Genomic DNA, 27,750 nt, shown 5'->3' on the forward strand with positions numbered 1-27,750 from the left:
ATATTATGTGCTAGTGCAACTGAATGAGGAGGTAGAACGAAACAGACACAGAGAGACAGCGCTGTCTGCATGTGTCTATTTCTTTGCACATCTCTGTGTGTCTGTTTCTATCTACTTGTCCAGCCGCGCTTATTCATTATATCATTGTTAATTTAGTTAGCAGATGTTTACAAGTTTATACGGCCGATAAAATTACTATCCTCACTTCGTATAGCTATCTACCAATTTGCTATCGCAATCGGTGCCTCACCTTTCAGGCGAAACACGCGGCTGTTTTTAAACAGCGTCCCCACACTGCAAAGGGTTGCATCTAACTTGACACACGTCCTGCCTCAACAGGGAGCGAAGTGCAACTTACGGTGGTCCAGAACACAGCGCACTATACATGTTGAGTCAGATCATAAGAAACCAACAATTGTTTATTCTAGCGGCCAGACAACCGTTGGTCTTAAAATCCTTTCTTCCACTGTATTTTTTTCAAGCTCTTCTTTTTTTTCTTTGTTGTTGTTAAACAGCTCGGCTAAAGTTAGCTGGGAAACCCTATAGAGCCAGATATTGCATGCTGGTTACGCAACTAGACTTTGCCTCCTTTTGGCTCCCGTGATGCATTACATCTTGTTTGCGTTTCGTGCGCCTAGAGTCGCGTAATTTTTCAATCGTGCTTACGAGACGCGCGCTTCTATCTCGCAGAATGGATCTTCTGTTTGAACATCCTGCATGGCTTTGCCGCTCTGCCGTTTATCTACCTATTCTCCTTGTTATTTTCCCATCCTGGCGTTGGATTCTCAAAGATGGCAATCTCGACGTTCATCATCTGTGAGTTTTACCATCTTTCCTATGGCTCCGCGATATCGCAACATAAAAAAGATTAAAACCTGAATTCGAGTGATTTGCAATGCCTGTAGCTGTGAGCTTTACATAATGTTATTCACCGTTGCTTGCAAGACCACTTGAGTGAAACTAAAGAAGAACGAGTTTGTTGAACCGTTAGAATTGTTGCTCAGGATTAGAGCTGCCGCTTTCGCCCGCAAAAAAAAAGAATATTGTCAATCGCAAGGCACAATTAGGTCTCGCACTAATGTTTCCCACTACCGCCTCCTGAAACTCCCTGCGTTCTGCCCCTGCGTTTTCTTTTTGCTGCGACAGCAATAACGTGGACACTCCGTGCGGATTCTTGTCACCATCGTAGCCGTCACCTTTTTGCAGTGAAATCAAACGAGCAGCGCAATCTGGGCACCGTAACGGGCAATTCGCATGGCTGAGTGGAACTAGCCTCCACTACTGTCTATTGAAAGCGTGTGTGGCCCAGGTTTGAACCGTTAGTAACCACATTGCTGAGCGCAGCGTATAAGAGAAGGATTAGCATTATTAGGGCATCTCGTGCGCATTCGCTAACCGTTTTCTCGCCAACTTAGGCTGGGTCGTCCACGGTTTCATCGTATGAGCACAGGGCTGCAGTGATGATGAAACGGTGTTAGTAAATAATAGTCGGGACAAGTTTGGTCACTAGTATGTGGCATTTCGAATGTACGACTCATCATTTAGACCATGAACGCCAACTTTCTTTACTGGGTATGTGACACTGCTCATGTGCCGAAAGAGGAGAGCGAAGTCTCAGTGTTCATTCAACGTTTAATAACGCTACACGCAAATTTACATTCTGCGAGTGAACGCCTGGCAGGTACATATTTTTATGATAAGCGTATGAAAACTTCCACAGCTGTCCAGTGAACAATCACCTTATCATACAGGAAACACGAGGAGATATCTAGAAACACAGCGAAAGAATGGGTGGTCTCATGCCACTCCTGTGTCTATAAAACATGGCAACTAAAACAAAAGGGCTTTATGGGGCCAAGTTTTATACGCAGGAGTTACACTCGCCGTGTAGCACTCGTTCCTGTTTAAGCGTTTGTCCAAACGTCCTTAATATCACCTCTACTTAGGGAAAAAAGAAATGTCGCTACCTAGATCATTCCAAGCCGCTCAAAGATCGCAGCTTGAAGCGATTGTTTAATGAGAAATCCATTTGTCGTTTGGGAATCAACACTTCCGAAAGTCTTCTGTGAGCGCCCTATTACTCATCAGCTATTTCGAAAGCTCTACACACCGATTCCTGCCGGCTGCGTTCCGGCAGGACGCTTCCTTCTGTGCGAAGACATGAGGGTTACTCCGTTTACCCTCACTTGTATCACTGCGTAGGTGAAACCCGGTATATGTCACAATTGAATGAACATCTTTGATGTGAATTTGGGCCACTGGATACGTGCCACTGTGTGAACAGTGAACGGTGAATTCACTTGATAAGGCCACGGTAGATTAGTTCATGCAACTTCGATTATGTTTACTGCAGTTCAGTGGCACTTCTGGTTCATGCAAAACAAGCCCGGCGGCACTTTTGAAACGATCCTTGCATTACCACTCCAGCGAGTGCAGAGAATGTTGGCAGTGTAATTGGCAGTGAATTCGTTCTGTGCGAAGCGTTCACAGGGTCTGTGAAACAAATGGCTACGTGCGGACGACGCCATGTTGCACGGGTGCAACGAGCAGTGAGGCGCAGCATTTCCTGAATACGTTCAAGTGCAGGCGCATGGGAATGAGCCTCAAAGTGACGTGGCTCAGCTACACCAGTAGGCTTTGTGATGCTCCGTCTGTTGTTGATTAAATGAGTCATTCGCTCTGTCATTCAAAACTGCTATAACACAACAAAGCCGCCTTGTCTGAATTTGACTGCAACGCAATTGCCGTGTACATTTCTCGTCGTGCTTCTATCTTCTTTTGCTGCGGCAACTACCTGTGTCGCCATTTTTTTTCTGTTTTTTTTTTCAGCTTTGCTGGGCTGCATGGCTTCGGTGTTTATGGAGCACTACGCGTCAACCCTGGACAGCTTCCCGCTGACGGTGGTCATCGAGGTAGCGCTACAAGTTCTGCGATTGCTGCCTTCCTTTTCGTACTCCAGGGGCATGACGAAGCTGTTGCAGCTTGCCAGTGAGAACTTCATCTGCCGCAACGGTGGACAAGTGCTCGAGGCCGCCTGCTTCGCCAAGACCGCCGAGTCAAAGCTCTCGTTGAAACAATGCTGTGCGCGTAAGGCTCTGCATCTATATTTTCTTTTCATAGCCGGCGCGATTATAGTTAGCATGGTAGCCAGAAATTAGCTAGCGGCCATGTTTGTGGCAGGACAAAATGTTGCTTGTAGCGTCATAACGAATTCTCAGCGCTGCCTTTTCACCTTTGCACAGATATGCACGAACGAGAAGTGCGGTTCGCGTGATACCTCTAGAACAGCCGCTGCCATTCTATACATTACAGCAGTGTCGCAGGACACATAGTACAATAATGCGTGCTCGATGCAAATAGATTGCATGGCTATTGACGCAATGACTGAGTATTCCGGGACGAGCCGCTACATTCTTTTCCTTAACATCATCCACAATTGTACAACGCTTCCGAAGCAACAGAACTCCATCTGCAAGTGTTTTATAGCGGATTCTCAACGCTACCTTCCGGCCTGTGCGCAGATTTGGACGACCCCAACCCGGAGCAGTACGCAATCGATCCACTGGATATGCACCCGTATTCTGTATTCTACGAGATACTAACGCTCGTTCTTGAAGGTCCTGTGCTTTTTATCTTTTTATTATTCCTTGACGGTTCCTGGCTCCCTCGTCTCGACCAACGACTGAGTGAAGCAGCGCCTGAACAGCGACTCCGACTCGAAGTCCAGCCTGGTTCTCCAGGCCTCGCCGCAAGCGTAGGCGGCAAAAAGGTACCTTCAGTTTTACCTCAAGTGGTTCAGAAGCGTCAAATAGGTGTCACGAACTATACGGGACATCACGGAAGGGAATTGCAAAAAGGGGGGGGGGGAAGGGCGAAATGCCGAAGGTGCTCAAATTCGTCCTCTTCTTTGATGTCAACGTCTTGGTGAGGGGCTTACCTGAAGTTTATTTTTAAGTTAGGAAAGGATTACGCAAAAAAATGGGTTGTTTCGATGTAAACGTGTGCTCATATATCCGGTTTCATTGGTAGTCCTTGGACTACGTTTGAAAGGTGCGTTTCCCTTTCTTTGTCTTTTTAATAGATGGATCTTCTATGAATTGAGAATATGTTCTTACTACAGACACTTTCTTTAAGAATATGCCACATGAAATGCTAATATGAATTGTCTTTCTTTAAACAAAAAAAAAAACACACATTGCCCAGTTCATCGCTTCATTTCGTAGGCTAGTTACTGTGTATTCGAGCGGTCTCTAGATTAACGGATCAGATAGGGTAGGATGTATGGTCAGATGAGGGTACGCACACAATAACATACATTACAGCGGTTATGGGCTAGTGGCTACTATGACAAATTGTCATACTACAAGTTATCGGAACTTCATGCTGCCATTAGGAAGCTAGCAGAAACTTATCCAGAGCTGGTGCTGCGTTAATTCTCAAAGACAGCAAACCGCCTTCATATTCGTTCAGGCATGGGCACGTTTGGTACTCCAAATTATGCATTATTTTTCGTGCACATGTTGAGAACACTGGAGCTGCCTGTGCCACATCTGTTTGTCGAACTTCGAGTACACGCACTGAATGCTATAGTGGATGCTTAAATAAAAAAAAATACCGGGCAGCTATATTTGCGAACTTGTGCCTTCGTTACCTACGTGAATGCACAATGTTCCGTTGAATTCGCGATATCGCATCGAACCAGTACCATTGAGAACGAAGAGGCGAGTTTATGTGTAAAATGATAACGGTCGGTTTTGAGATAGTGCAGGCTGGTACCTTTCAGAGAGTATTGCGTACCCGCTGGTACATATACTGGTATTGGCCTCGAGGACACACAGGGGTGCCATGTGCTGGAATCTTTCCCTGACGTAAAAAGCGGCATCACGTGATACCGGTTGCAAAGTGTTCGGCTTCTCCAGTGGTTCAGCCGCGGTTAATTGCGACCGTTTGCATGTTTGAATCCTTGTATGTATGGCAAGACCTTGGCAGCAAAACAACCTAGCGCGTACATTCGTCTGGTGTGTAGGGCAGCAAAAATTTTAGCGAGCGAGAAACCCGATACTTTAATATTGGTTATTCAATTCGCGCGATCTTTCATACAAGTAGCTAAGCACACTTTTGCCGCTAAACAGCACTAATCACGGCATTCGTAGCGGGAAGTACGGCTTGCCAATTTCACCACAATTATCGCGGGGCAATGATTTACCACCTGTCCATTATTATACGCGGAACTTCAACCACTTATATCTTTGTCTCCCCAATCCGCGCTTCTAGCGTTCGCGCGCATGCAGGTTGCATGCTTCTCTGAGCAAAGTGCTTTGACTGATGCCATATAAAACGAGCACGCTTCAAGTCCATTTTCAGCGAACGTATTAGCCAAGCATCTCGCTGCCGCTGCGTTTTGGGGTTGATGCATCTGGGTCGCAAGCCCCAAGGGTAGCGTTGGCCTGGTGGCCTGGGGCGCAACTGGAAGCATCCGAAGGTCCTTGCAAAGGATGAGTCGACTGTTAACAGAACAACTTGTTTATTATAGCATCGCAAAAGAGCGGCCGGTCAGGTCGACCGAAGTGGAGAGACGGGAGAGCACGTTACTCGACGGAAGAAATCGGAGCCTCTCTCGGCGTCCGTGGGCTGCTGCTTTTATACTCTCGGAGTCGAGGGCAAGAAGGAACGGCTCGGGCAATGCCTCCTTTACTAGATGCCTGCCGCATTGTCCGGTAGCTCGGTTCCGAGCCCTCTCCCTTTTCTCTCCTCCGCGAAAAGGCACCGAGCGCCTCTCATGGCGAACACCTGCAACTTGCAATCACGTGCTGCGGCCTCTGAGATTAACATGGCATCTGTCACCGTCTCGGAGGCCCGCGATAACGCCCGCTATATAACGGCCGCGCATATAACGCGCCGGCGGATGCATTCAGCCGCCGCTGCCACATCCGCCGGAAGTTGAAAAGGCATGAGCGCCTCCTCACGGAATTTATGCTGAACTAACTTCAACTAAGGGAACCGCCGCTACAATGGGAAAGCGAGCAACGCGGCGGGCATCTAGTAAAGGAGGCATTGGCTCGGGATGCGGAGCACGTGACGGCGCCGCACGGACACGTTGAGACGAGAAATGACGCATCCGCCGGGCCGGCGCCGGTCAGACCTCCTCGCTTCACAGTAGAGGAGCACCTCACCCCGGCTGCCGCGCTTTGACAAGCGTGGGTACGCACGCACGCACGCACGCACGCACGCACGCACACGAAGACACGTAGCATTGAAACATGCCTGGACGCGCTTGGGAGGAAGCGTTGTGGCAGCGCTGAACGGGCCAAAATGTCCGCCGCTTTGAACGAAGTCGCCCCGGCGTCCGTTGCATCCGCGCCGGCTATACCGCGCGTCGGAGGGGAAACGTAACAGGGTACGCGTGAAAATTCACACCGGGATCGGTTGGATACGTCCGGCAGTGCGGTATCAAGCAGTAAATCATGCTGTAAGGGTGGGCAAGTAAATAAAACACGTTATCTGCAGCCCTACAATCGAAGCTTCAATCGCCCAGCCAGCGAGCTGCGTTGGCTGCAGCAAAGGCGCGAACGCTAGGCACGTCATGTTACTTTGCATGCCATAGCGACAGTAGCGCCGGTATATCCAGTGGTGGCCATCGAAGCCAATATAGCCTGTATTGAGTGTGGTTCTTTGCACGTAACGTAGTGGTGGAGGTGCATGTTCCCCGTCCTCGTCACAAAGTTTCGAAGTGGGACGCTACTTCGAGACCCATGGCAAGAAACCTCGCCTAGTTCCAACCTCAAACAAATATAATGAGGTTTAACGTTCTTGTTTTCAATAGAACGAACTGCGCTGGAGGGACGCCAGCACTTGCATTTCATATACTAATATAACAATAATATACATTCGGATTAAATGATTATACTACGATTTGCAGACGAATACATCGCAGAAAATTTTTTTCGAATATCGTAAGAAATTGGATGGCAATCGACATGAGCGCGAGCTTTTATGTCTGTATGTGTATTTGTGTGATCCTCTCGTATTTGGTGAGCACCAGGTATCAGAATAATTTATACACGTAAGCCTTACAAATGTATTTTTTTCTATTTTGACTTTATCTCTCGACTGTTGAAACACTTCAACCTGCATCTTATTTTTTTTTTTTTTTTTGCGGATTCAGCGATTAGAGCGAAACTGTTAAGAGCTACTTTCCCCACTATCGCGTCCGCGTTGAGAAGATCCCGTGCAATGCCGGGCTGTCCAGCTGCGGAGGTGACGCAAGCGTTTAAGCACTCCCCTACATGGGCCGATCCCTAAGATTGTACTATACTGGACCGCCCCGCGGCAGAAGTGAAGCAGGCGTCAAACATTACCCATACGTGAGCCGATCCCAAAGACACTGCAATGCCGGGCCCACACGCGGTGGAGGTGAAGCAGGCATTAAGCACTCCACATACGTGGTCATTCCAGATAATTCCATAATGCATTCCAGAATACACTCCACGTAATCTTTTTTTTTGATGTCGTAAGTAACGCGATGGCAACTGACGTGAGCGCTAGTTTTTATGTCTGTATGTGTACTTGTATGACCCTCTCGTATTTGGTGAGCACCAGGTATTAGAATAGTTCATGCACGTAAGCCCTAAATATGTTTTTTTTTTTTTACTATTCTGATTTTATCTCTCGACTGTCGAAGTACTTCAGCCTTCGTTTTTTTTTTTCTTTTACGGATTCGCCAATGTTCTGTAAGACATTCTCTGCGATTCTGAATCTAATTATAGGCGTATACTTCCCAGAGAAAACGTCAGAACCGAAGATGATATCAACTTCTTCACAGGCTGCCAAGCGCGAGGACACGGACGTATACAAGGAGGACAAGCTGATCACTGGCATACTCTACCAGCGCCTGCCGCCGCCACAGGGAGTCAGCCCAGCAATGATTGTCTGCCGATTGGAGAAGGCGTACGGCTACGTCGACACCAACGTGGTGCTGAAGGCAAGTTTTATTCACCGCTACCACTTTCGACAAGCTGAAATGCTTAGCAGTAGATATGGTAATGTCATCCCCATGGAAAGATTCATTTGCCCCATAACTCCCATATCCAATAATTTGATTTGAACATACAAGATCCCCTGTAAAAACTCGGTTCTTCCATGTGTCATATGGTGTTATTGGATATAGGATTTATGGTGAATACGGGAATCTTTGAAAAGGGATAGCTGATATCTATTAGTGTAGAAACGATCCTATCGTTATCCGCGACGGTAGCTTAGCGGCTGTGGCGTTGCGCTGCTAAGCACGAGGTCGCGGGATCGAATCCCGGCCGCGGCGGCCGCATTTCGATTAATGCGAGGTGCAAGAACGCCTGTGTCCCGTGCATTGGGGGGCATGTGTAACTGCCCTGGTGGTCAAAATTTATCCGAAGTCCCTCCACTACAGCGTGTCTCATAATGAAATCATAGTTTTGGCACGTAAAACCCCAGAATTCATTCATTCATTCATCCGATCGTTCGTCCCGTTACCTCACTGCCAGAAATTCTTGATGTCAGTATCAGTGGCAAACGCGGTTGGAAGTAGTGAACAGGCACTCAAACTCCGTTCTTTAAACATAAAGTAAATTCTTAGATTTTACGTTCCAGAACCACGGCATGATTATGAAGCACGCCGTGGTGGAGGACTTCGGATTAGACCTGGGGTCATTTAACCGGCACCCAACAGGGGAGATTCTTTTTTTTGTATTTCGCTCCCATCTAAATGCGGCTGCCGCGACCGGGATTTGATCCCGCGCCCTCTGGTTTAGCATCGAAACGCCAAATTCACTACGCCACCATGGCGGGTTACACTGTTCTTTACAAGTAACCATAGAATTAAGTTCAGTGTTTGACGGAAGCCCGTAACCATAGAATAATTGACGAAATCAAATTTCTGCAACAATTTGACGTAAAGTCATGTCTTAGAAATTTCATCGGAACAGAGAATGGGAATAATGTTAAAATAATAATAAATTAAATATTATTAATATTACTAAATATTAAAAGCGTAGACGCACAAAAATAGGTTTGGCAGTTTCTCCCGAAGAGCGAAGCACTGACAACGATAGCAAGGTTTACCGTTCCTCTTGAACTTCTCAACGATACGCAAGTCCGACTAACATGGACGCGACATAATGCGGTTGCGCCGAAATTTCTGGCATCCTTAAAAGCTTTAACACCCCGTGTAGGGCTTGCAATGGCATCGCACAGGCGCCTCTACGCGGGCCGTCAAGAGCAGGGCCAGTCAATTGTGGCCTCACTTTCAGGTTTGAGCACTTGGTGTTGTTTTGCACGTTTAATTTCTAATGGCGTGATAAGATTTCTGATAAAAGGAATGCGCTGTGAACTTTCTGTGTCATGGTATTTGCTCTTGGCCTGTCAATCAAGAACGTAATACCTGGCATAAACAATTTTAGTGATTTAATAGCGTATCATATATATGACATGAATAAGCATATAGCGTACATGTACCTAAATATTGGCGCAGCCCCACGCCGACGCAAACAACGAATGCGATGGCGACAATTCGATTGGAGTGCCCGTATATTGCTATATACGCATTTCCGCATATCGCGCGGGATGGGCCCATCAAGAGCGTCCCGTAGAATTCACGGCTATGCTGGAACGCTCGCACACCGTAAAACGTTTACGAAGCCGCAGACAATAGGACATCGGAGAGGGATGCGTGATTGCAAAAAAAATATAATAAGTAGGAGGGGGTGATTATCCGAAGTTTTTAATACGAATCCAATATTAAGCACTCACTATTGATATTCCAAAATGAACTCTTCGGGTATTTCCGATAACCTAGACTAACCAGATAATTCGCAGCATTCGGCTGTTAATGTTCGGTTATGGTTATCCGCCTGCTAAATCAAACGTCGTAAGTTATCTGATGGACAACGACTAAAGCGTTCGAAGCAATGCAAATCAAAATTGGTAATGCAAGCTTCGTTTTCGGTTTCGTGGCGAAAGCATACATGATAACCTGTGACTTTTGCTTGCACTATTTAATTTACAGTGTTTCTTCAAGTCTGGTTATGTAGCATTTTATCCCTTACGCTGAAAGTGTAATGTTTTTTTTTGCAACGGGCCCTTTCACGTGCTTCTATGGCACACAAGTCCTTCAGCAACCTTTTCTTTTGCTGCGATAACGATTATATTGGCACTTCAAGCACATTTTCGTCGCCGTCGGCGTTGCCGTGACACTCTGCACATATATATATATATATATATATATATATATATATATATATATATATATATATATATATATATATATATATATGTGTAAGAACATGTATGCTATATGCCTATTCATGCCGTAAATGTGGGTTATATTGCTACACTGTTCTATCAATAAAGTTGCTCGTACCAGGCCTTACGTTCGATGAGTGAATTACTATTGTGAAGTTTGAGAATGACAGGTCCACAAACATATGTAGGGAAATAATATTCACAGCGCATGCCTTTTCCATTGAATCTTCTCAGTCTATTAAATAATTAAAGTGCAAATCATCACTTTTACAGTTAAAGTGGTGACAATTTACTAGCGCGGATTTTTACGGGCCGCGTAGTGGCGCCTGTGCAATGTCATTACAAGCCCGACGCGGCGTGTTGAAGCTCTCAAGGGTGAGAGAGAGAGAGAGCGAGAAAGAACAACTTTATTGAAAATGCCTGCAGAATCGGTTAGGCAGGGAGAACAAGGAGGGAGAACACGCAGGGAGAACAAGGTTTTACCGCGACGCGGTCACTACGTCAGTCTCGTGCGTTGTGCTCCTCGAGGTCTTGGTCCCTCGCTACTTCCGCGGGTCCGAGAGGGCCGCCGCCCCCTTCCTGGGGGTGCTGCCCCCCTTCTCGGTTTCGCGCGGTCGCTGCCTCTCTAGAGCTGCCGAGACCTGCTGGACGGCCTTGAATTGCGTCTCTTGATCATAGCTGCTTGTTGCAGCCTCTAGCTGCGGCGGGATCGTTGTCTTCTCGCATATGTCGCGTCTTCGTTAGTCGGACCCACGTATAGTTAGAACACCGTCCGAGAAGTCCAGGCGCAACGCTAAACATTGCTATCACAGTCAGTCCTGCGCCCTTTTAACGAAACTTCCAATTTTTATTTTTCCAGACCTACGAACGTTTTGTTTTCAGCAACCATTTATTTAGAGTTTTCAGGAGCTACAGTCATACAGCAGCCGTTCATCCTTGGGAAGTTTGTCTGCAACTAGGCTCTAAGGATGTGGAGAGGCTATTCCTGCAGTGCTTTTAATGACAATTAGAGAAAATTGATACAAATTCTCCGTGATAGTAGATTGTCTTTCCCTAGTCAGCGCAAGCGGGGTACCTAAGTATGCCGAAATAAGTATTACTGCTGTGAATATATGCGTCTACGTTTGATTATTCGACATTCGATACGATATTCGATGCTTAATAGCATGCATCACACGAATTACCTGCATGTCATGACGTGATTTTCATAAATAAGATAATGGCGTAAGGTGATGGCGTCGGGTCATTTAACTGGATATTTCTCAGGGTATGTATGGCGAGACATGGGCGCATGACAGAACACGAATGACATGGAATAACATGCTCATGCATATCTTGCCATTGATATCATGTCATACAATTCATGGCATTCACGTCATGGCACGCACGTAATTCATGTGACGACATTTATGTTACATCGTTCATGTCAGGTCACGCACGCATGTGATTCTATTCATATCCAGACATATATGAAGTTAAATTACTGCGACAGCATTAGGCCATGGATAACATTTATGTCTTGACATACATGCCATGACAAATATGTCATGTCATGTCATCCATGTCACGTCATGCAAGATTTCGTTCGTATATTGATATATGTTGAGTTAAAGAAACGACTACGCCGACATCATGTCATTCATACTATTTCTCATGACACACATGCATAACAAAGATGTCACGTCATTGATGCCATGAAATGTCCTCCATGTTATGCAGGCATGCATATCTTGCCACTCTATGCCTATTCTGATATATATCCACTTGAAGAAACAACCACGATGGCATCACGACGTAGGAGGCTGGATAGATAGATATGTGCACTCAAAACGGCCTCACTTTGGCAAAGAATGCTTCGCACTACAATACAAGGTAAAATTGAACACGAAACCAAATACGAGAAAAAGACGCAGTTTCGCCCGAAAGCCGAAGCATCGACTGCGATAGCAAATTAGTAGACATCTATACGAAGTAGCAATAGTAGTTTTATCGGCCGTACGAGCTTGGAAACATTCGCATGCTAACTGAATTAGCAAGCATGGTGTCAGCGCGCACAAGCAAACATGAACACCTCACGCTCGATGACTGCGAACACTTGCTGTCAAAATGCTGGTATGAGCAAGCGCGGTGGCAGCAGCGAGCCAAGGGACGTTCGTGCTTCAACGCTTCAACGTAAGGGCGTTGAAGTGCAAGAGCGGCGAGAACCCAGCGCACACGAAGGTGTGAGCCGTCTGCAGGTCCCTTTCAAGGTACGGCGCGCGCCACCGCGCGCGTCCGTGCAAAGTGCCCACTGGCTGGCGGAGTCGAAGCTGTCTTTCTCCGTCCCGCGCTGCTTCCCCGATTCCCTCTGGGCCGTCCAGCAGGTCTCGGCGGCTCTTGAAAGACAAAGGCCGAGCGCAACCGACGGAACGTTGCCCCTCAGGGCGACCGACCGCGAGAGTCACACTCGCTGGAGTTGAGTAGAGACCACCCGCTTCGAAGACGTCAGGGCCCGCGTCACGGCGTCTTTTATTCATGGTGTCGTACTGCAGGCGACTAAATGAAGTTGTTTCTCTCTCTCTCTCTCTCTCTCTCTCTATCGCGCGCGAGATTGAGCTGCGATCGTCAGATTCCCTTGCGCCCTGTTATGAAATACGCTGTTGCTGATACGTGCAGGATTAAGACCTTGATGCGGCAGAGTCGTTAATAAAATCAGATAAATCAGAGCTGGGTTGCTCGTGACTGAAAGAAGTGAGTTTGAATTTGCTTGTGTTTATAACCATCGGCGATTTGCTGAACTAAATGCGTCCAAGGTAAATGTAACGTTATAGGGTTATTTTTCTGTAACCAGCGCAATAATCGGCGAAGAGCCCGACATTTGAAGAAATGTTAGTGGACAGATCATTACTTTAGGATAAAAGAGCAAGGGACATAGAACACTGCCATGGGGGAACCCGCGAAGTTACATCAGCCAGAGTTAAGGCACAGTTAATAATAAATGTAAATTCTAGAAGAAACGATAAAAAATTTCGAATCCAAGGTAGAGTAGTAGTCTATAGTCCGAGAAAATTTTGTTTTGAAAACAAGTGACAATGAGCCTTGCTGACTGACCGAAAAACAATTATTAGATTCAACGTGGTTGTAGATGTCTGATGCGATCATACTCTCAAGCATAATTTCACACGAAGCAGCAATATTCGATAACGTATGTTGCACCTGGCACGACTTCCATGAATATTTGTCATTTGCTTTGCCTTCTTTCAAGTAGTTCGGCTGTAAGGTGCACGTTATCGGTGCGCAATTGCATGTTTCCCTAGCATGCACAGTGCTGAGACCAAACGATGTCTATATTGCATAAATCTGCACACGCCTGGAACTACTCTTGGGGCCGAGCAGTTTTGACGTGGCAGATCTAGTTTTGCGATAACGAGAGCATGAATTCACTGCTTTGTTTCCAGCACCGGTATGCTGAACGCAGTGTCACTGTGTCACCGCAAAATCATGTAAATTACAAGCTTGAAGTTCCTGGTGGTGGTAGTCAAGATTATGTGGGCAGCGTGATGGCGGAGAGGGTGAACGGCAAGCAATGTCTTACTGTGCATGGCAGCGAGAGCTCAGAACATTAACATTTGCTTGGCACATCTTTGCTCCCACATGTGCAGGGCCTGAGTTTCACCGTAAGACCCTCCGAGTGCTTCGGTCTCCTTGGCGTCAACGGTGCCGGTAAAACGACTACGTTCAAGATACTCACGGGCGAGGTACTTCCGCACAATGGCGACGCCTTCGTTAACGGATTCTCAGTCGTGAACGACGTGACCCAGGTGAGCACACATGCCTGAACAACAGTGCACCTTCTGAGCTACACCTGAGTAACTGTGTACGTGAGCCTTAACTCATAAGAATCGGCAGCTATCTGCAAGAAATTTCATGATTGCGGACAAACATGTCAAGATTTTCTTTCGGGGACGTGCTCCTGATCCAGTAGCCATAGGATGATACTTGAGCGGCCAGAGTGATTCACGGACGTGATACGCGGGTAATCTTTTATTGCGACACTTTTTTTTTTAATTTGGGTCTTGCGAACATCGATTGCAACTATGTCGTCGTGTGGCTAAATAGGCGAAGTGTGGCGAAAATGGCCGGCAGGCAGCATATACTCGCCGGTCTTGATGTTTGAAACTTGGTTTAGCGATGAAAAACATGCCGAGCTACCTCGTGCACCTTTGATTCGGTTTTCGTTTCCACACTCGCTCAAAAACCCTCCGCCTTTTCTTCACGCCAGCAGGTGAGGGAAACACGCCTTCACTGTCAAGCTGGGCTGATAATAATATGATATCTTCTTTTACCATTCGTATGTGCTTCCCAAAGCCGATTCTTAGGCAGATGAGCGTCACGGAAAGTCACCGTTGCCACCATGTACATTCTGTTATACCATTTTATGTATTTATATCTACATAGTGAGGCCCTGCGGCTGCCTATTAGGTCTCCGCATGGTGTCTGGTATAAGTTTAAATTGCGGCTAGAGATACTTTTGCCGCTGATGCTTGGTTGGTGCCATATTAAAATGCGGAGAAATAAGTAAGTGGCATCTTCAAAATCGTGTATATATAAGCACTCGATAAGATCACTCGAAATCCATAAGACTATACTACTGTAACATTCGTGGTGCTGGTCTCGTTCTACGTTGCGGCCTGCATATAATATTGCCCCGCTTGCCGTGATATCTTTTCCTTTGCCGCTCCCTGATTGGCTACTTACCGCACAAAAAGCGCGTCGCTGAAGGAATAAACGTGGTTGTCTTCCTGGCGTTGCAGGGGTCGTCTCTTGTTTAGGCTGGTCATCCTGACGCCCTCGGCGTCTAGACACCGAATACGTAACACTACCCACGAGGGACGCCAGAGACCAGGGGCCTTGTTGTCTTTTTTTTTTTTTTTTCGGACGGCGACACAACGCAGAGCGCGGCTCCTCAGTGGAGCCGCAGGCATCCTGTAAGCTGGCTTATTCAATGAATGCATACCGAAGGTCATATATTTGCGAAAGGGATCGACACATAATACGGTACCAAGCCTCGCGTACGCTATCAAGAACGCTAACGAACTATGAAACGGGTCTTTCTTAGTGGAGCCACATACACTGTAGAGGTTGCGTCAACCGCGGTTACGTACGTGTGGCATAGCGAAGATCCTCTTGATGCTCGGGCAATTGATGCCCGCGTGATCATATCAATTGCTCTGCTGTGAGGCGCTGTTTTTCTGCAAAGGAACGCAATGTTCAGACTGCGGCCGCAACGTTCGTAAAGCGCACATTTGTCATATTGACCGAAGCTGGCGTCAGTATCACAATTGCTGCTAGTCACCTTGGAAAGTGCATCATCATTATCAGCCAGTTTAACATCCACTGCCAGGGTGCGAAGGCCTCTCTCTCCCTGCGATCCCCAATTACCTATGTCTTGCGCTCGCTGATTCCAATTTGCACCTCAATATTTCCTAATTTCATTACCCGACCTAATTCTTCTGCTGTCCTCTATTGCACTTCCTTTCCCTTGACATCCATTCTGTAACTCTAATGGTCCACCCGTTATCTACCGTACGCGTTACATAGCGTGCCAAGCTCCAATATTTTTGCATACCTTATGTATAGCATGTCGGCCAATAAAAAAAAAAAAAGTTCGCCGACGATTGCGATGCACCCTAATGCGGAATTTGAGAGCAGCTCTTCATGTGTTTGGAATTCCGCAGGTTGTGTCGCTCATTGTTCATATAGAAAGCGCGAAACGGGAACACGTGTTCTCATGCCCATTCTTTAGTGGCGGCGGTGGCGGCGCGGGCGAAGTAGCGCATGCGATGCGGGTCCCGAAGCACAGGCCAGCGCTTTGTTTCCATATATGGCGTCGATGGACACGCTCGCCCAACGCTCGCCGCATGCCTTAGTGATGAAGTCATCGGCACACTACAGCACACGTTACTGTGGCGCCATCTCGTAGTCTTGTGCTGTGCTCTGCTTTCCTCTCACCATTTGGCCATGCTCTCACCCTCCGCTTTCTGCCTCATGCGTGCACCGTAGCCTCCTCCTCCGCTTTCTTCCTCGCGGTCTCTTCGCTGCCGCCATCTTTCATCGCCCGCTGCACTCCGCGTTCGCTCTTTCATCCTTCGCTGTGCTCGTTCGCTCGATTAAGCCGAGGGACGCCGACACCCAACGCATGAACGGGTGCCTAAAAGCTGCGCACAAATATGGCGAGGTCAACCGACGTCCGAAAAGTCTAGGAAGCGACACACACAAGTAAAATGAGCAGCGCATACAGCCCAGCGCATACGCGTAAAATTCAACGCAAGTCGCTGCTCTCAAAAGTCCGCGACGCTTTTGATGGTCTGTCGATGAGACATTGCTCTACATTCCGGAAGTAATGTGACCGGAAAGAAAATCAACAAAGAATGCTGCGCTGATTAACCGTATCGTGCTCGCTGTACCTGTAGCTAATATAGAACTAGTGGATTTCTCAACAGATACGCTCTCGTCCGCCGCGACAGATGCGCGTTTGACTACTGCAACCCGAACAAAATACTTACGTTCCTTGCGTTTGCACTTAGGTTTCTTGCAAAATATCTGCTGATAGTGTCTCCAATCCGAGCGGAGCTTAAGCGGCGTGACACGTTTATAAGCGGGATGGTCGCGTCTGAGGCACGTGACGTCTTCGTTGCCAAACGGCCGAGCTGCGGAAAAAACCTGTTCGCCTACTCTGCCAGGATGTACTCAGTGCGTGCGCTTTGTTGACAGACGTTTGGAATGTGGACATATCTGTATAAGCTGCAGTGTAACTAGGAAACTAAAATTACATATATTATATATTACATAAATTACATATCTAACAAATTATATATATATTCATACATATATATATATATATATATATATATATATATATATATATATATATATATATATATATATATATATATAGGGTGTTTTCTTTTACTACACCAAATTGTTAAATATTGTCTGCACCGTAACAAGTACTGTTTATTTTTACGCGCAGTACTACGTACAAGCTAACTACAGTATTAGGGCTGTCGTCCGAAAAAAATGACCCTGCCTCGTATTTGCACGTCGCGGAAGCTACTCGGGGAAAGAAGGAAAAAAGAAAAGAGTGAAATGTACTTTGTACTGAATCATCTGCTGAATTAAAAGCATATCAGCCTGCATAGCTGTCAGCTGCGACATACTGCTAATAGCGAGCTTTGTGTCGTAAAAGTGTATGGCATGAACACGAAAACATTTAATTATGTATTTGTAACTGTTGCTTGTAAATAGCACTCTACAATAACATAAACAACAATGCATGATCACATTGATATTACAGGGCGACGTAAATTTTACGGTATTTTGCTGTGAAAGGTTTGCAAATTATCACAGTTCAGGCCCTGTGAATTTCATAGTAATATTACTGTGAAATTTATCACAGGCTGTAAAAGGAAAAAAAGAAGGCCATGGTGTACTTTTTACAGGAAAAGCTAAGGCAGCCAAATATGACGGACCAATTCCTGTTAAAGTAACAGTCCTTTTCTTACAGTGTGTGGCAAAAAGTACAATTCTAACTCATGATCTAAATTACTCGATGACGCGGCCCTTGCTTCTAGGAGAAATCAAAATGCTTAATTGAATAATTACCATAGTTACACTATTTAAATTTTTAATTTGTTACTTTACGGCACATACTTCAATTTATGAATTAATTGTACGTAGCTAGGGAATACGCAAGGCATATCGACTTAGAATGAATTCTGAGGACGACACCGGTTTCGAAATGTGCGTCGTCAAAATTACAGTAAAAATGCACCGTTGTTCCACTTACATTTTTAGGCAAACGCTGTTTAAGCATTGGAACACAAAAGTGATAGGAACGCCTACGCATTTCGTCGGACACATTGAAAACTAATATCTCGGAAGTGGCGTGGTCCTTAACATTCGTTCCAAGTCGATGTCTACATACTCAGTAGCTACAATCCGTCGATTTAAATATACGTTTTCCAAATATGTGCTTTAATTAAAATATTAGTTTTTAATATAGTTTATGTAATGATCGCCTCATCGAGTAACTTAGATAAAAAATTATGATTGTGCTATATGCCACAGGCATTTTTTTAGTTGGCGTGGCAAAAAAAATACCCTGCACATTGACTATATATATGAGCGTTTTGAAAGAATGCTTAGACGCTATATGATAAATCCTACTGGGGAGCTTCTGCGGCTTTGTTTTTTCTTTCAGCACTTGACCATGTTGCAGCGATGTATACATACGGACGCAACGCATACTTTTCCCTCATCTATGTTTCAAGCAGCGTCGTGACAAAGTATGAAAGCTATGTCACACCTCGCAGTTCCGTCGCTACCTGGGCTACTGTCCCCAGCGCGATGGACTTTTAGACTCGCTGACTGGCGTGGAGACCCTGATCTTGTACACCCGACTGCGTGGCATCGCGCTCACCCAGGAGTACCTCAACACGCTGCTCTCTATTTTTCACCTGGAGGACATCGCTGACCAGCTTGTGTCGAGATACAGGTGCGCTTAACTAACAGCCTTCATTCATTTGTATATTTCGTGAATCTAGGTGACTACTGGGCAAAAAAGAAGGGAAGGCAGGAATAAAAAAAAGAGGTCGGGCAGGAATTCTGAGAATCATACACTAATGCGTGAGCATGCCGTGGTTCGGCTGTCACGTCGCTTTTGCTTACTTGCTTTTCCGAGCTTCTGCGTGTCTACACATCGCTTTTCTGGCACCAAAGAAATAGAATCCGTGTACTGAACAGTGCGGAGATGAGCTGCCAGAAAGCTGCATGGCTCCTTCGACGCGATCGTATCAACTTGGCGGGAACGCCTTCACAATCGGTTTCACGACAGGTGTTTCTTTTTACAGCGAAGCTGTATACCTCTACCGTCCAAGGAAATTTTCGTGTCGTAAGAAAAAAACTCCCCATGCGTGGGCCGATCCCGGATACAGTGCAATGCAGGGCCGACCCGTGGCGGAGGTGAAGGAGGCGTTTAAGCATTCCCCCTATGTGGGCCGATCCCGAAGATAGTGCAATACCTGCTCGCCCCTCGGCGGAGGTGAAGCAGGCATTAAACACTCCCCGTGCGTAGGCCGGTCCCGAAGATAGTGCAATGCCGGGCCGACCCGCGGCGGACGTGAAGCAGCCGTTAAACACTCCCCATGCATGGGCCGACCCCGAAAATAGTGCACTACCGGCTTGACCCGCGATGGAGGGGAAGCAGGCGTTAAGCACTCCCGATACGTGGGCCGATACCGAAGATAGTGCAATGCCGGGCCGACCCGCGACGGAGGTGAAGGAGGCGTTAAGCAATCCCCATACGTGGCCGATACCGAAGATAGTGCAATGCCGGGCCGACCTGCGGTGGAGGTGCAGTTCGCCATTAAGGGGCTCACATACTCAGCTTCGCTGGTCATCGTTCTTGACAGAGTGGAAGGGCACTGAGTTTTTTTCTTAATTGTATTTGATCTTTTTCCTTTTTATCAATTGGCGCTGTGACGAAGACGCTACCAATATTATTTTAACGTCACGAATAATTTATCAACATCATCATCATCATCATCATCATCTACCGATCAGTTATTCTTATACTCAGCAGCCCCACAGCAGGCTTCTCTGCAGACGTGTTGTAATACGGGAAAGTAAGCTTTCAAGGCGGCCTGACGAGAACGGTTTTCTCTCTGATCAATTTTTTTAGTTGCAATTGCTCCTTATCGCTCATAATGCTAATATTCATCTATTACACTATTATAATGACTAAGTGTCGTAACTTTGCATATTATGCATTTTTGTGCACATGCAGGGAATTATGCTTTTCACGTGTCAGACGGATGTTGCTGGGATACTCGCCAAAGAATGCTTATAGATTAAGAATAAGTTCTCACTGAGCCCACAATAGAATCACAAAATAGAAAGTTTGTCGTCCACCCGATAGTAGCCGAAACAAAACGGGACATACAGACGTGTTTTGTAGGGGGACAAACTAAAATCTTAGCAGCTAAAACATTTCGCCAATGATTACGATACTCCCTAATGCGAAATTTGAGCGCAGCTCTATACGTGTTTCCATATCGCGGTGTAATGGCTGGTATGGACAATGTCTCGTGCGGCACGTTGCAGACGGAGCGAAGAGTGGTACGACTGCCTCGCTAGTCTGGAAGTCGCGAGAGGCAGCGCGTGAGTGACGTGTGGGCGTGTTCATAGCAGCCGCCGCCGAAAGACCTCTCAGATGACGCGCACTCCTCTGGCGCCATCTCGTAGCCATCGCCGCCGCATTGCGATTTCATTCTCATCTTTTCGCCCTACCTTCCTCCTCCTCTTTCCACCTCGTGGTTCCGCTGCACCCTCCTCGTCGGCTTTCTTCATCACGTTTTTCGTACCGCGCTGCCCTCCGCGTTCGCTTTCATCTTTCGCTGTGCTCGTTCGCTCGGTTACGCCGACGCCGACGCTCGCCGGAGCAGCGGGTGCAACAAAAAAAGAAATTGCAACCTGCTCTGGGCATGGAAGCCGGGACCAATCTGTTCCAGTCAATCGCGCTTTCATCTGAGCTAACCAGGAGGCTAGCAGATCACAGAGCGAGGCTGAATTAATCGATAACTCGAAGCGCAGGAACTCAAAACGTAGCAAGTAAGTTAGTTCTGCGGAAGCCCAAGATAAGAAGGGAGAAAATTCGCTATAGCGCTATGACTAGTCTCAAAACGCAAAACACTAAGCGAAAATTATCCAGTCGCTGCTGCTCATGTTGGAATCTGGTTTCACTTTAAGAACACCCGTTTTGGCAGGGCGTGAAGAATTGGCATAGTGCAGCGCAAACTGAAGTCATTCAATGATGTAATCAAAATAAAAATGAGAATATAGCAACCTTTCACTCAAGGCAAAAAAAACATCATAGTAATGAAGCTATATGCTTTATAATTACGCATATAACCTCAGTCTCCCCGGTGCGATCTGAGTTTTAAACTCGCACCCGGTCCTGAAGAAACAAGACATGTTTAAATACAGGTGTTATTGCTACTTAACTTAGGTATCGGCGAAAAAGAAGAGAACCAGAGTTTGTTTAGAAGATATAATTAAATGCGTTCGTTTTTGCTGTTCCTTTATTTAAAGAGCAATTTAGAGAATAAATTGATCTTTCTGTTGCTCGGTTCTCGCCCAAGTTTCTGTACAAGATTGAATTTTGGCCTTGATTTTTTAATACTACCTTAGTTTCTTTGCTTAGTCTGTTCGAAAAAAAAAGTGCTATTGTTGTGCACTGACGTGCGCTTCACTCTGAAAACATTAAAAAAACGTTTGGCGCTTACAACTCCTTTGATGTGGTTCAAGTTTCCCAGCAAAACTATATTTCATAGTTCGAGTCGTTCAATATAACACTTAGTACTGTCACAAGCATTGTATATTTTAATGAAAAAGTGCAAAGGCGCCTTCATCTAGGCCTCTCGACTTAAGTGGTGCTCAAAACATGAGGGCTCTGATGTAACCTGTTAGCTTCCGTCGCCTTCTGTTCTGCAATCATCGCCTTCAAGATTATTTTCCCCTATTCACTGGGGGCGGTTTACTTCGGCAATAAACCTTTGGGCCAGATTTCCGTTCGAGGGTGAGCCGAGGATGGTGGCTCGAACTTGCACGCGCAAGGGACAAAAGCGGGGAGGAAGGGCGCCGTCTTCCATCGCGCGCAACATCACGGGGGAGGAAGGGGCGTTCTACTCCTGCGGCAGCTGTGCATGGCGCGGCTGGGTGTGGCCGCTCCAGCCCTATCTTGAAAGCGATCTGCGATGAGCACAGAATCTAGATGCGCCGGGGGATGATAGCTTCGTGTGCGCGGTGTTCTCGCTGCTTAGTTCGTGTTAAGGCGAGAGGCCGCACGAAGGTCAGTTCGCCTGCTGCTGCTGCTGCCGTTCTTCCTCACGCCAGCGTTTTGAGAGCGAGCGCCGGCAGTAATGTTTACGAATTTACATAGCCGATAAAACTACTATCCTTAGTTCGTATAGCTGTGTAATTAATTACTCTCGCAATCGATGTTTCACATTTAGGGCGAAAGGGCGACTTTTTATCTATTCGCATGAATACTGCAGGCCTGAAAATGGCCCGTGCAGGAGGGACAATCAAGTAGGATATATATCATTGTCATGAAAAAACAGTCCAAAATTGAATAGTTATGCAAAGATAGCAAAGCAAACAAACATGCTAAGAAAGCCGCAAACAAATGCTGAGTTTCTTCTAAAGCTTTCTGTACTAAGACGATAAATAATCATCCTATTGGTGGATACAAAAACATTTTAACCATTACAACCTGAGACTTAATATGTTCAATAGAGTCTGCCGTGTAGTGTCGTCAGATGTAAACTGCTCCATTCAGAGGTGGTGCAAGGGGGAATTATATAAAAGAATTGCTTTTGGTGCAGAATAATGATTCTGTAATCTGATCGTCGTCGTCATCTTTTCATACACAGGAGAGCTGCTTTTCGGTCAATGGGAATAACTGTTCTGAAGCGTTATTGAACAATCTAGGCCATAGAATTTGATGTTAATACAAAATACGTGCGAGAACAAAACAGCCGGTAAACGCACAACTTCATAAAGGAACACTGACGAATTGCGATTATATGCTGAAGTTTGTAAGGCACCGTCTAAATGAATTTGTCGACTTGATTCATAATGAAGCAGCTATAAGAAACTGAAATGTCAGGCTGCCATTCTTGACAGAAGGTGAGTTCTACTGCCAACGTAATCACTTTGTTTTTGTTTCGACTACTGTCCTCAAGCGACATTCTTTTCCTGCCCTCTTCAATATGCTGTAGTCATGGGACAATGTCATCTTTCCGTCACCAACTTCGCATTTTCTTTTCTTCGTGCTTCTGCTGCGCGTCGCACTACCAGCGGTGGCATTGCGCATTCTGCATTGGATGATTTACCGAAGCCGCGTGCCATAATTGCTGACGTTGCAGGTAGGCAGTGCGTCTGGCGTCGAGGCCTTTATGCTGCGTTTGTGTGACCTTGACTCTCTGGCTGGAAGCGGGACCGTCTGGAGTGGAAAGGCGCGCGGGCTTACGTTCGAAGTTTCAACTGTTTTCGCGCAGCCTTTTTGCAATGCCCTAATCTGGTAAGACGCAAAAGCTCAGATATCACATGTAATTTTTCTTTAATGTGGGGTTTTACGTGCCAAAACCACTTTCTGATTATGAGGCACGCCGTGGTGGAGGACTCCGGAAATTTTGACCACCTGGGGTTCTTTAACGTGCACCTAAATCTAAGTACACGGATGTTTTCGCATTTCGCCCCCATGGAAATGCGGCCGCCGCGGCCGGGATTCGATCCCGCGACCTCGTGCTCAGCAGCCCAACAGCATAGCCACTGAGCAACCACGGCGGGTCAATCACACACATGGAATTTCGCGCGCTCTTCTTCGCGGGGAAGCGCTTCTTTCGATCGGAGAATAAAGGTCACATGCATAAATGTCCCCACTTGAGAGGCATTTCTTGCCAACGTCATCAATAATATGGCACGTGTCTTCGGTAAATCACTAAATGCAAAACGCGAAAAAATTCCATTGGGAGTGTGCCATTCAGCAGAAAGAGAAAGAAAAAAAATGCGGGGCTTTGTGACGCAAACACCGAGCGGACATCCAGCTGGTATGGGAGAAAGCATGGTAGGTGTGCCGCTTGAGGACGTTAGTAGAGGAAAAGGGAGAGAGTGTATGATGGATTGGAATCCTGTCTCCTGACAGCATCGTGATGCGACATTGCAATTTCTCTTGCCTGCTCTAATAATAAACCAATTTTATATATTCCTGCAGCGAAATGCTCAGAACACAGTTATTTACGACCTAGAGGGTATTTATTATCAACATTTCTGGTATTACCTGGGGAGGGACGTCTTAAGAGTACAACATGTGTGTGTGTGTGTGTGTGTGTGTGTGTGTGTGTGTGTGTGTGTGTGTGTGTGTGTGTGTGTGTGTGTGTGTGTGTGTGTGCGTGTGTGCGTGTGTGCGTGTGTGCGTGCGTGCGTGCGTGCGTGCGTGTGTAAAGTGTTTTGTTTAAGAATGTGCAACAAGAAATGCAATCTTCATGCGAAATTTGAACAAGGAAAAGCAGCAGTAAGCTTAAAAATATTTTTCTTCTATAACTGTTCCAAAAAAATGCAGCGGTCTGTACATTGCTGTTTACGAAAATTGGTTTCACCGCGTATTCCAGCGTTTGTACTTCATTAATGGTTTCCGTGTTTTCACGCAGTACAAGATTATGACTGAGTGCGTTGACCGCGTTGAACATTTCCAAGGCAACTAGTTTCGGATCCGACGCCTTTACACTTTCGAGAGTTGTTGCACCTTTTTTCCCCTATCAAATGAACTTCTTTTAGTTTTCTTATTCGCGTGTTCGTGCTCTTTTATTGAAAGTTTTCCACCTTTCTGCCGTTAAAGAAGTTCCTCTCTTCCTTCACCAATAAATTTATTTTTTTACTGAAGCGCCCAATTTCCAAGGAAGCGAAGCATTGGCGACATTGTATAGCACTGGAATGTCGTTTATCTGTTGTCATTTATGCGACCGCTTCTTTACCCGCTACCTAAAAGTGGTTATGGTACTAGTTAAATAAAATGGGGTGCTTACTAAGAACGATGACAGAGGGAACTGCGAAATGGGAAGCAAGAGTCCCACTAAACGTCTCCATTTCCTGACCATTCGTCAGCGTGATAACATTCTCATGACGTGATGTTCGGTGCCAATGCAATGTAGCCGAATATAATTTGTTACAACACCGAGATCAAAATGGCTTAGTACACAGTCGATGGGCATTGTTCTTCTGACATGCACTCTAGCGCATAGCCATATAGCGTGCTGAACATCGTGCTATCGCCTGTATGCTGTACGAAAAAGAAAGAAAAAGACCCAGACTGGAAGAATAAGACCAGTTACTCTTCACGGCCCGCTATACTGCGTATAGAGCGCACCCTTTGTAGCCAAATCTAGTAAGTAAAACAGATTCCTTCATGAACTATACGTGCCTTCTTGTACAATTCCTGAAAGTGGTAGGACGCTATAGTGCGTAAGTTTAAGACAGAAATAAGCCAGTGCGTGAAATATATTAGGGCCTTCACATTTGCATGTTTTTGTGGTTGTTCATAGCTGCAACGAGGCAGCGTGTCGGTCGGATAACTTGTGTGGCTGCTTCTGTGTCTTGCCACATAATTCTCGCTTTTGATCTCATCTTGTTTCTCGCACAAGACACCGTAAGCTCAGTTTCAGCCACATGGCTTTTGCCCTATATAGTTCGCTCGCTGCATTTCCGAAAAACCCAATAGAGAGTGACACAGTTGATTTGGTTTATTTGACTGTGAATAATTTTCCGCCTAGCCATGCTACGTCTGTCTCCGCACAGCAATACAAGTGCCACTCGAAACTTCCCGAACGAGAGCGTTACCTGTACGCGCTGTGTGTGCGCATATTTTGCAGTGCCGGCAACCGGCGCAAGTTGTCCATGTGCATCTCGATGATCGGCATGCCTAATGTGCTGCTCCTGGACGAACCCTACGCTGGCGTTGGGACCACATCGCGGAAGCGCATCGTGAATTACCTCAGCGCACTCCAGCGTGTCGCCAAGATGTCCATCGTGCTGACCTCGCACAGGTAGGTGCCCTTTCTTCTTCAGTCCTTTTTTTTTTCACTTTCTGAGCGCATGTCCACTTGGCATAAGACAAGCGTGTGATGGATTTTTATTAACGTTTGTAACAACTTGACATAAACTGCGCTCAGCTAAGCACTATATAGAGAACACGAAACAGGCCAGCGGTGAAATTCCCGAATACAGCGATCAAACGCAAGCATCACGAAATATAGTGGGAACAATATCCTACTGTAAAATATTCAAGCTTCTAGTGGTTGTACAGAAAGATGCAAAGCAGTTAATCCTCAAGAGAATTTAGTGAACCATTAAACGATTACGGTGGCCTCACAGCAATAGGAACTAGAATTGTTGGACTCACACTTGAAGGGAAAAGGGAGCTGTTGAGAGAGTGCACGTGAGGAGAGATAACTATGATAGAGGCGACCATTGTCTGGGATCATCGAATAAAATGTCCTGCTAGAGTCTGTTCACATATAAGCATGTGTCATAGCCAGACTCCAGAACATTCCTAGTTGTTGACGTCGCTTCGAGAATCTATTATTGCGCTCGCTATTTGCGTACAATCAGAATACAATAAGCCTAACCTTGCTATTGAAGCAGCAATAGCAACAAATAAACACGTTTAGCCAGCCAGGGAGTATAGCACAACCAAGGGGAACCTCTTAATATTACTGTATTAGAGCTCCTTAATGTATTAATGTAATTACATAAGGTTAAGTAGACTGGAGGCGCGCACAAAGGGACAACGGAAAAAAATGCGGGAAATAACATTGATAACCGATTTTACTCCATCATTGTTATGAATTTCTCCTGTTGAATTTGTTCGTGAGATAATCGAAAAATGAGGAAACTAACTTATGTCTCTTTTCCTCGATGTGAATGCCCAGCCTTTCGGACGTGGAGTTTCTCTGCAACCGCGTCGCCATCCTGGGGAAGGGAAAGCTGCAATGCCTCGGCTCGGTGGCGCACCTCAAGGATAAGTTCGGCAAGGGCTACACCATCACGGTGAAGACGTACCCGGATAAGAAGGAAGACATTCTCTACCATCAAGACGTGGCACATGCCGTGCTCAAGAACTTCCGCGATGCGGAGCTCGTCCACAGCTTCGAGGTGAGGATATATATATATATATATCTGGGTTAACCTTCGTACGTTCATGTGTCTCTTCCCTTCCCCAAAGATATATGCACTTATCATAGAGGCTTCATCCAATTGCGAACGTTATTGGTGTGTCTAGGTTCGACGATGGCATTCCTTCGTACTGGGTCTCTAATAATTACTTCATTGATATGTTGGGGAGTCAGAACCATCATTTCAACAATGGCCCGCGGGTGTACCCATTTGGTCATTCAGGCGCTGCCGAAGATCAGGACCTCGGCCATCGCGCACTTTCTCAACAATCGTCGTTAAACATAGCACGTTGCATGGAACTACAAAATTCCCGAAACAAAAAAAAATATTAAATGACCAAACTGCCATAGGTGACCTTGCTACGCGCAATATATTGATTATATTTGACTTCCTTGCATCAGTCGGCAGGAGATGACAATAGCACTTTTGCTCGCGTACAGGGCTTGCTCGAGTTCCGGATGTCCCGAATCCAAATGCTGTGGAGTGAAATGTTCACGCGCATGTCTCGCATCAAGAAACGCTTCAAGTTGCAAGACTTCTTCATCACAGACACATCGTTGGAGCAGATATTCCTCAGCGTTACGCGGAAGGAGGCCAGTGAGGCAGCCGCCAAGGAAGCCGCCAAGGCGATCGAGCCCACGGCCAACGCACTTGCGACTACCATTGGGATTTTATGAGTTGCTCAGTAAAGTTCACGCTCCC

At 46.2% G+C, this 27,750-nt stretch overlaps 1 protein-coding gene across 1 annotated transcript; it reads left to right on the forward strand.

The window, feature by feature from the left end:
* The first annotated feature begins 791 nt into the window (after positions 1 to 791).
* On the forward strand, positions 792 to 27,750 carry LOC129387497 (phospholipid-transporting ATPase ABCA3-like). The gene is made up of 8 exons (XM_055076448.2): positions 792 to 816; positions 2,830 to 3,087; positions 7,767 to 7,981; positions 13,917 to 14,075; positions 18,630 to 18,811; positions 25,746 to 25,919; positions 26,805 to 27,027; positions 27,489 to 27,750. The coding sequence occupies exons 1-8, from the start codon at positions 792 to 794 to the stop codon at positions 27,723 to 27,725; spliced, it is 1,473 nt and encodes a 490-aa protein (XP_054932423.1). The 3' UTR covers positions 27,726 to 27,750.

This window comes from Dermacentor andersoni, chromosome 2 (assembly GCF_023375885.2).
Source record: "Dermacentor andersoni chromosome 2, qqDerAnde1_hic_scaffold, whole genome shotgun sequence".
Lineage (NCBI taxonomy): Eukaryota > Metazoa > Arthropoda > Arachnida > Ixodida > Ixodidae > Dermacentor > Dermacentor andersoni.

Bases quoted from the DNA above. Each gene is read 5' to 3' on its own strand.
- LOC129387497 (XM_055076448.2), top strand. From the start codon at position 792: ATGGCAATCTCGACGTTCATCATCT. The intron at 817-2,829 runs GTGAGTTTTACC...TTTTTTTTTCAG, and splicing joins AATCTCGACGTTCATCATCT to CTTTGCTGGGCTGCATGGCT. The intron at 18,812-25,745 runs GTGCGCTTAACT...CATATTTTGCAG, and splicing joins CAGCTTGTGTCGAGATACAG to TGCCGGCAACCGGCGCAAGT.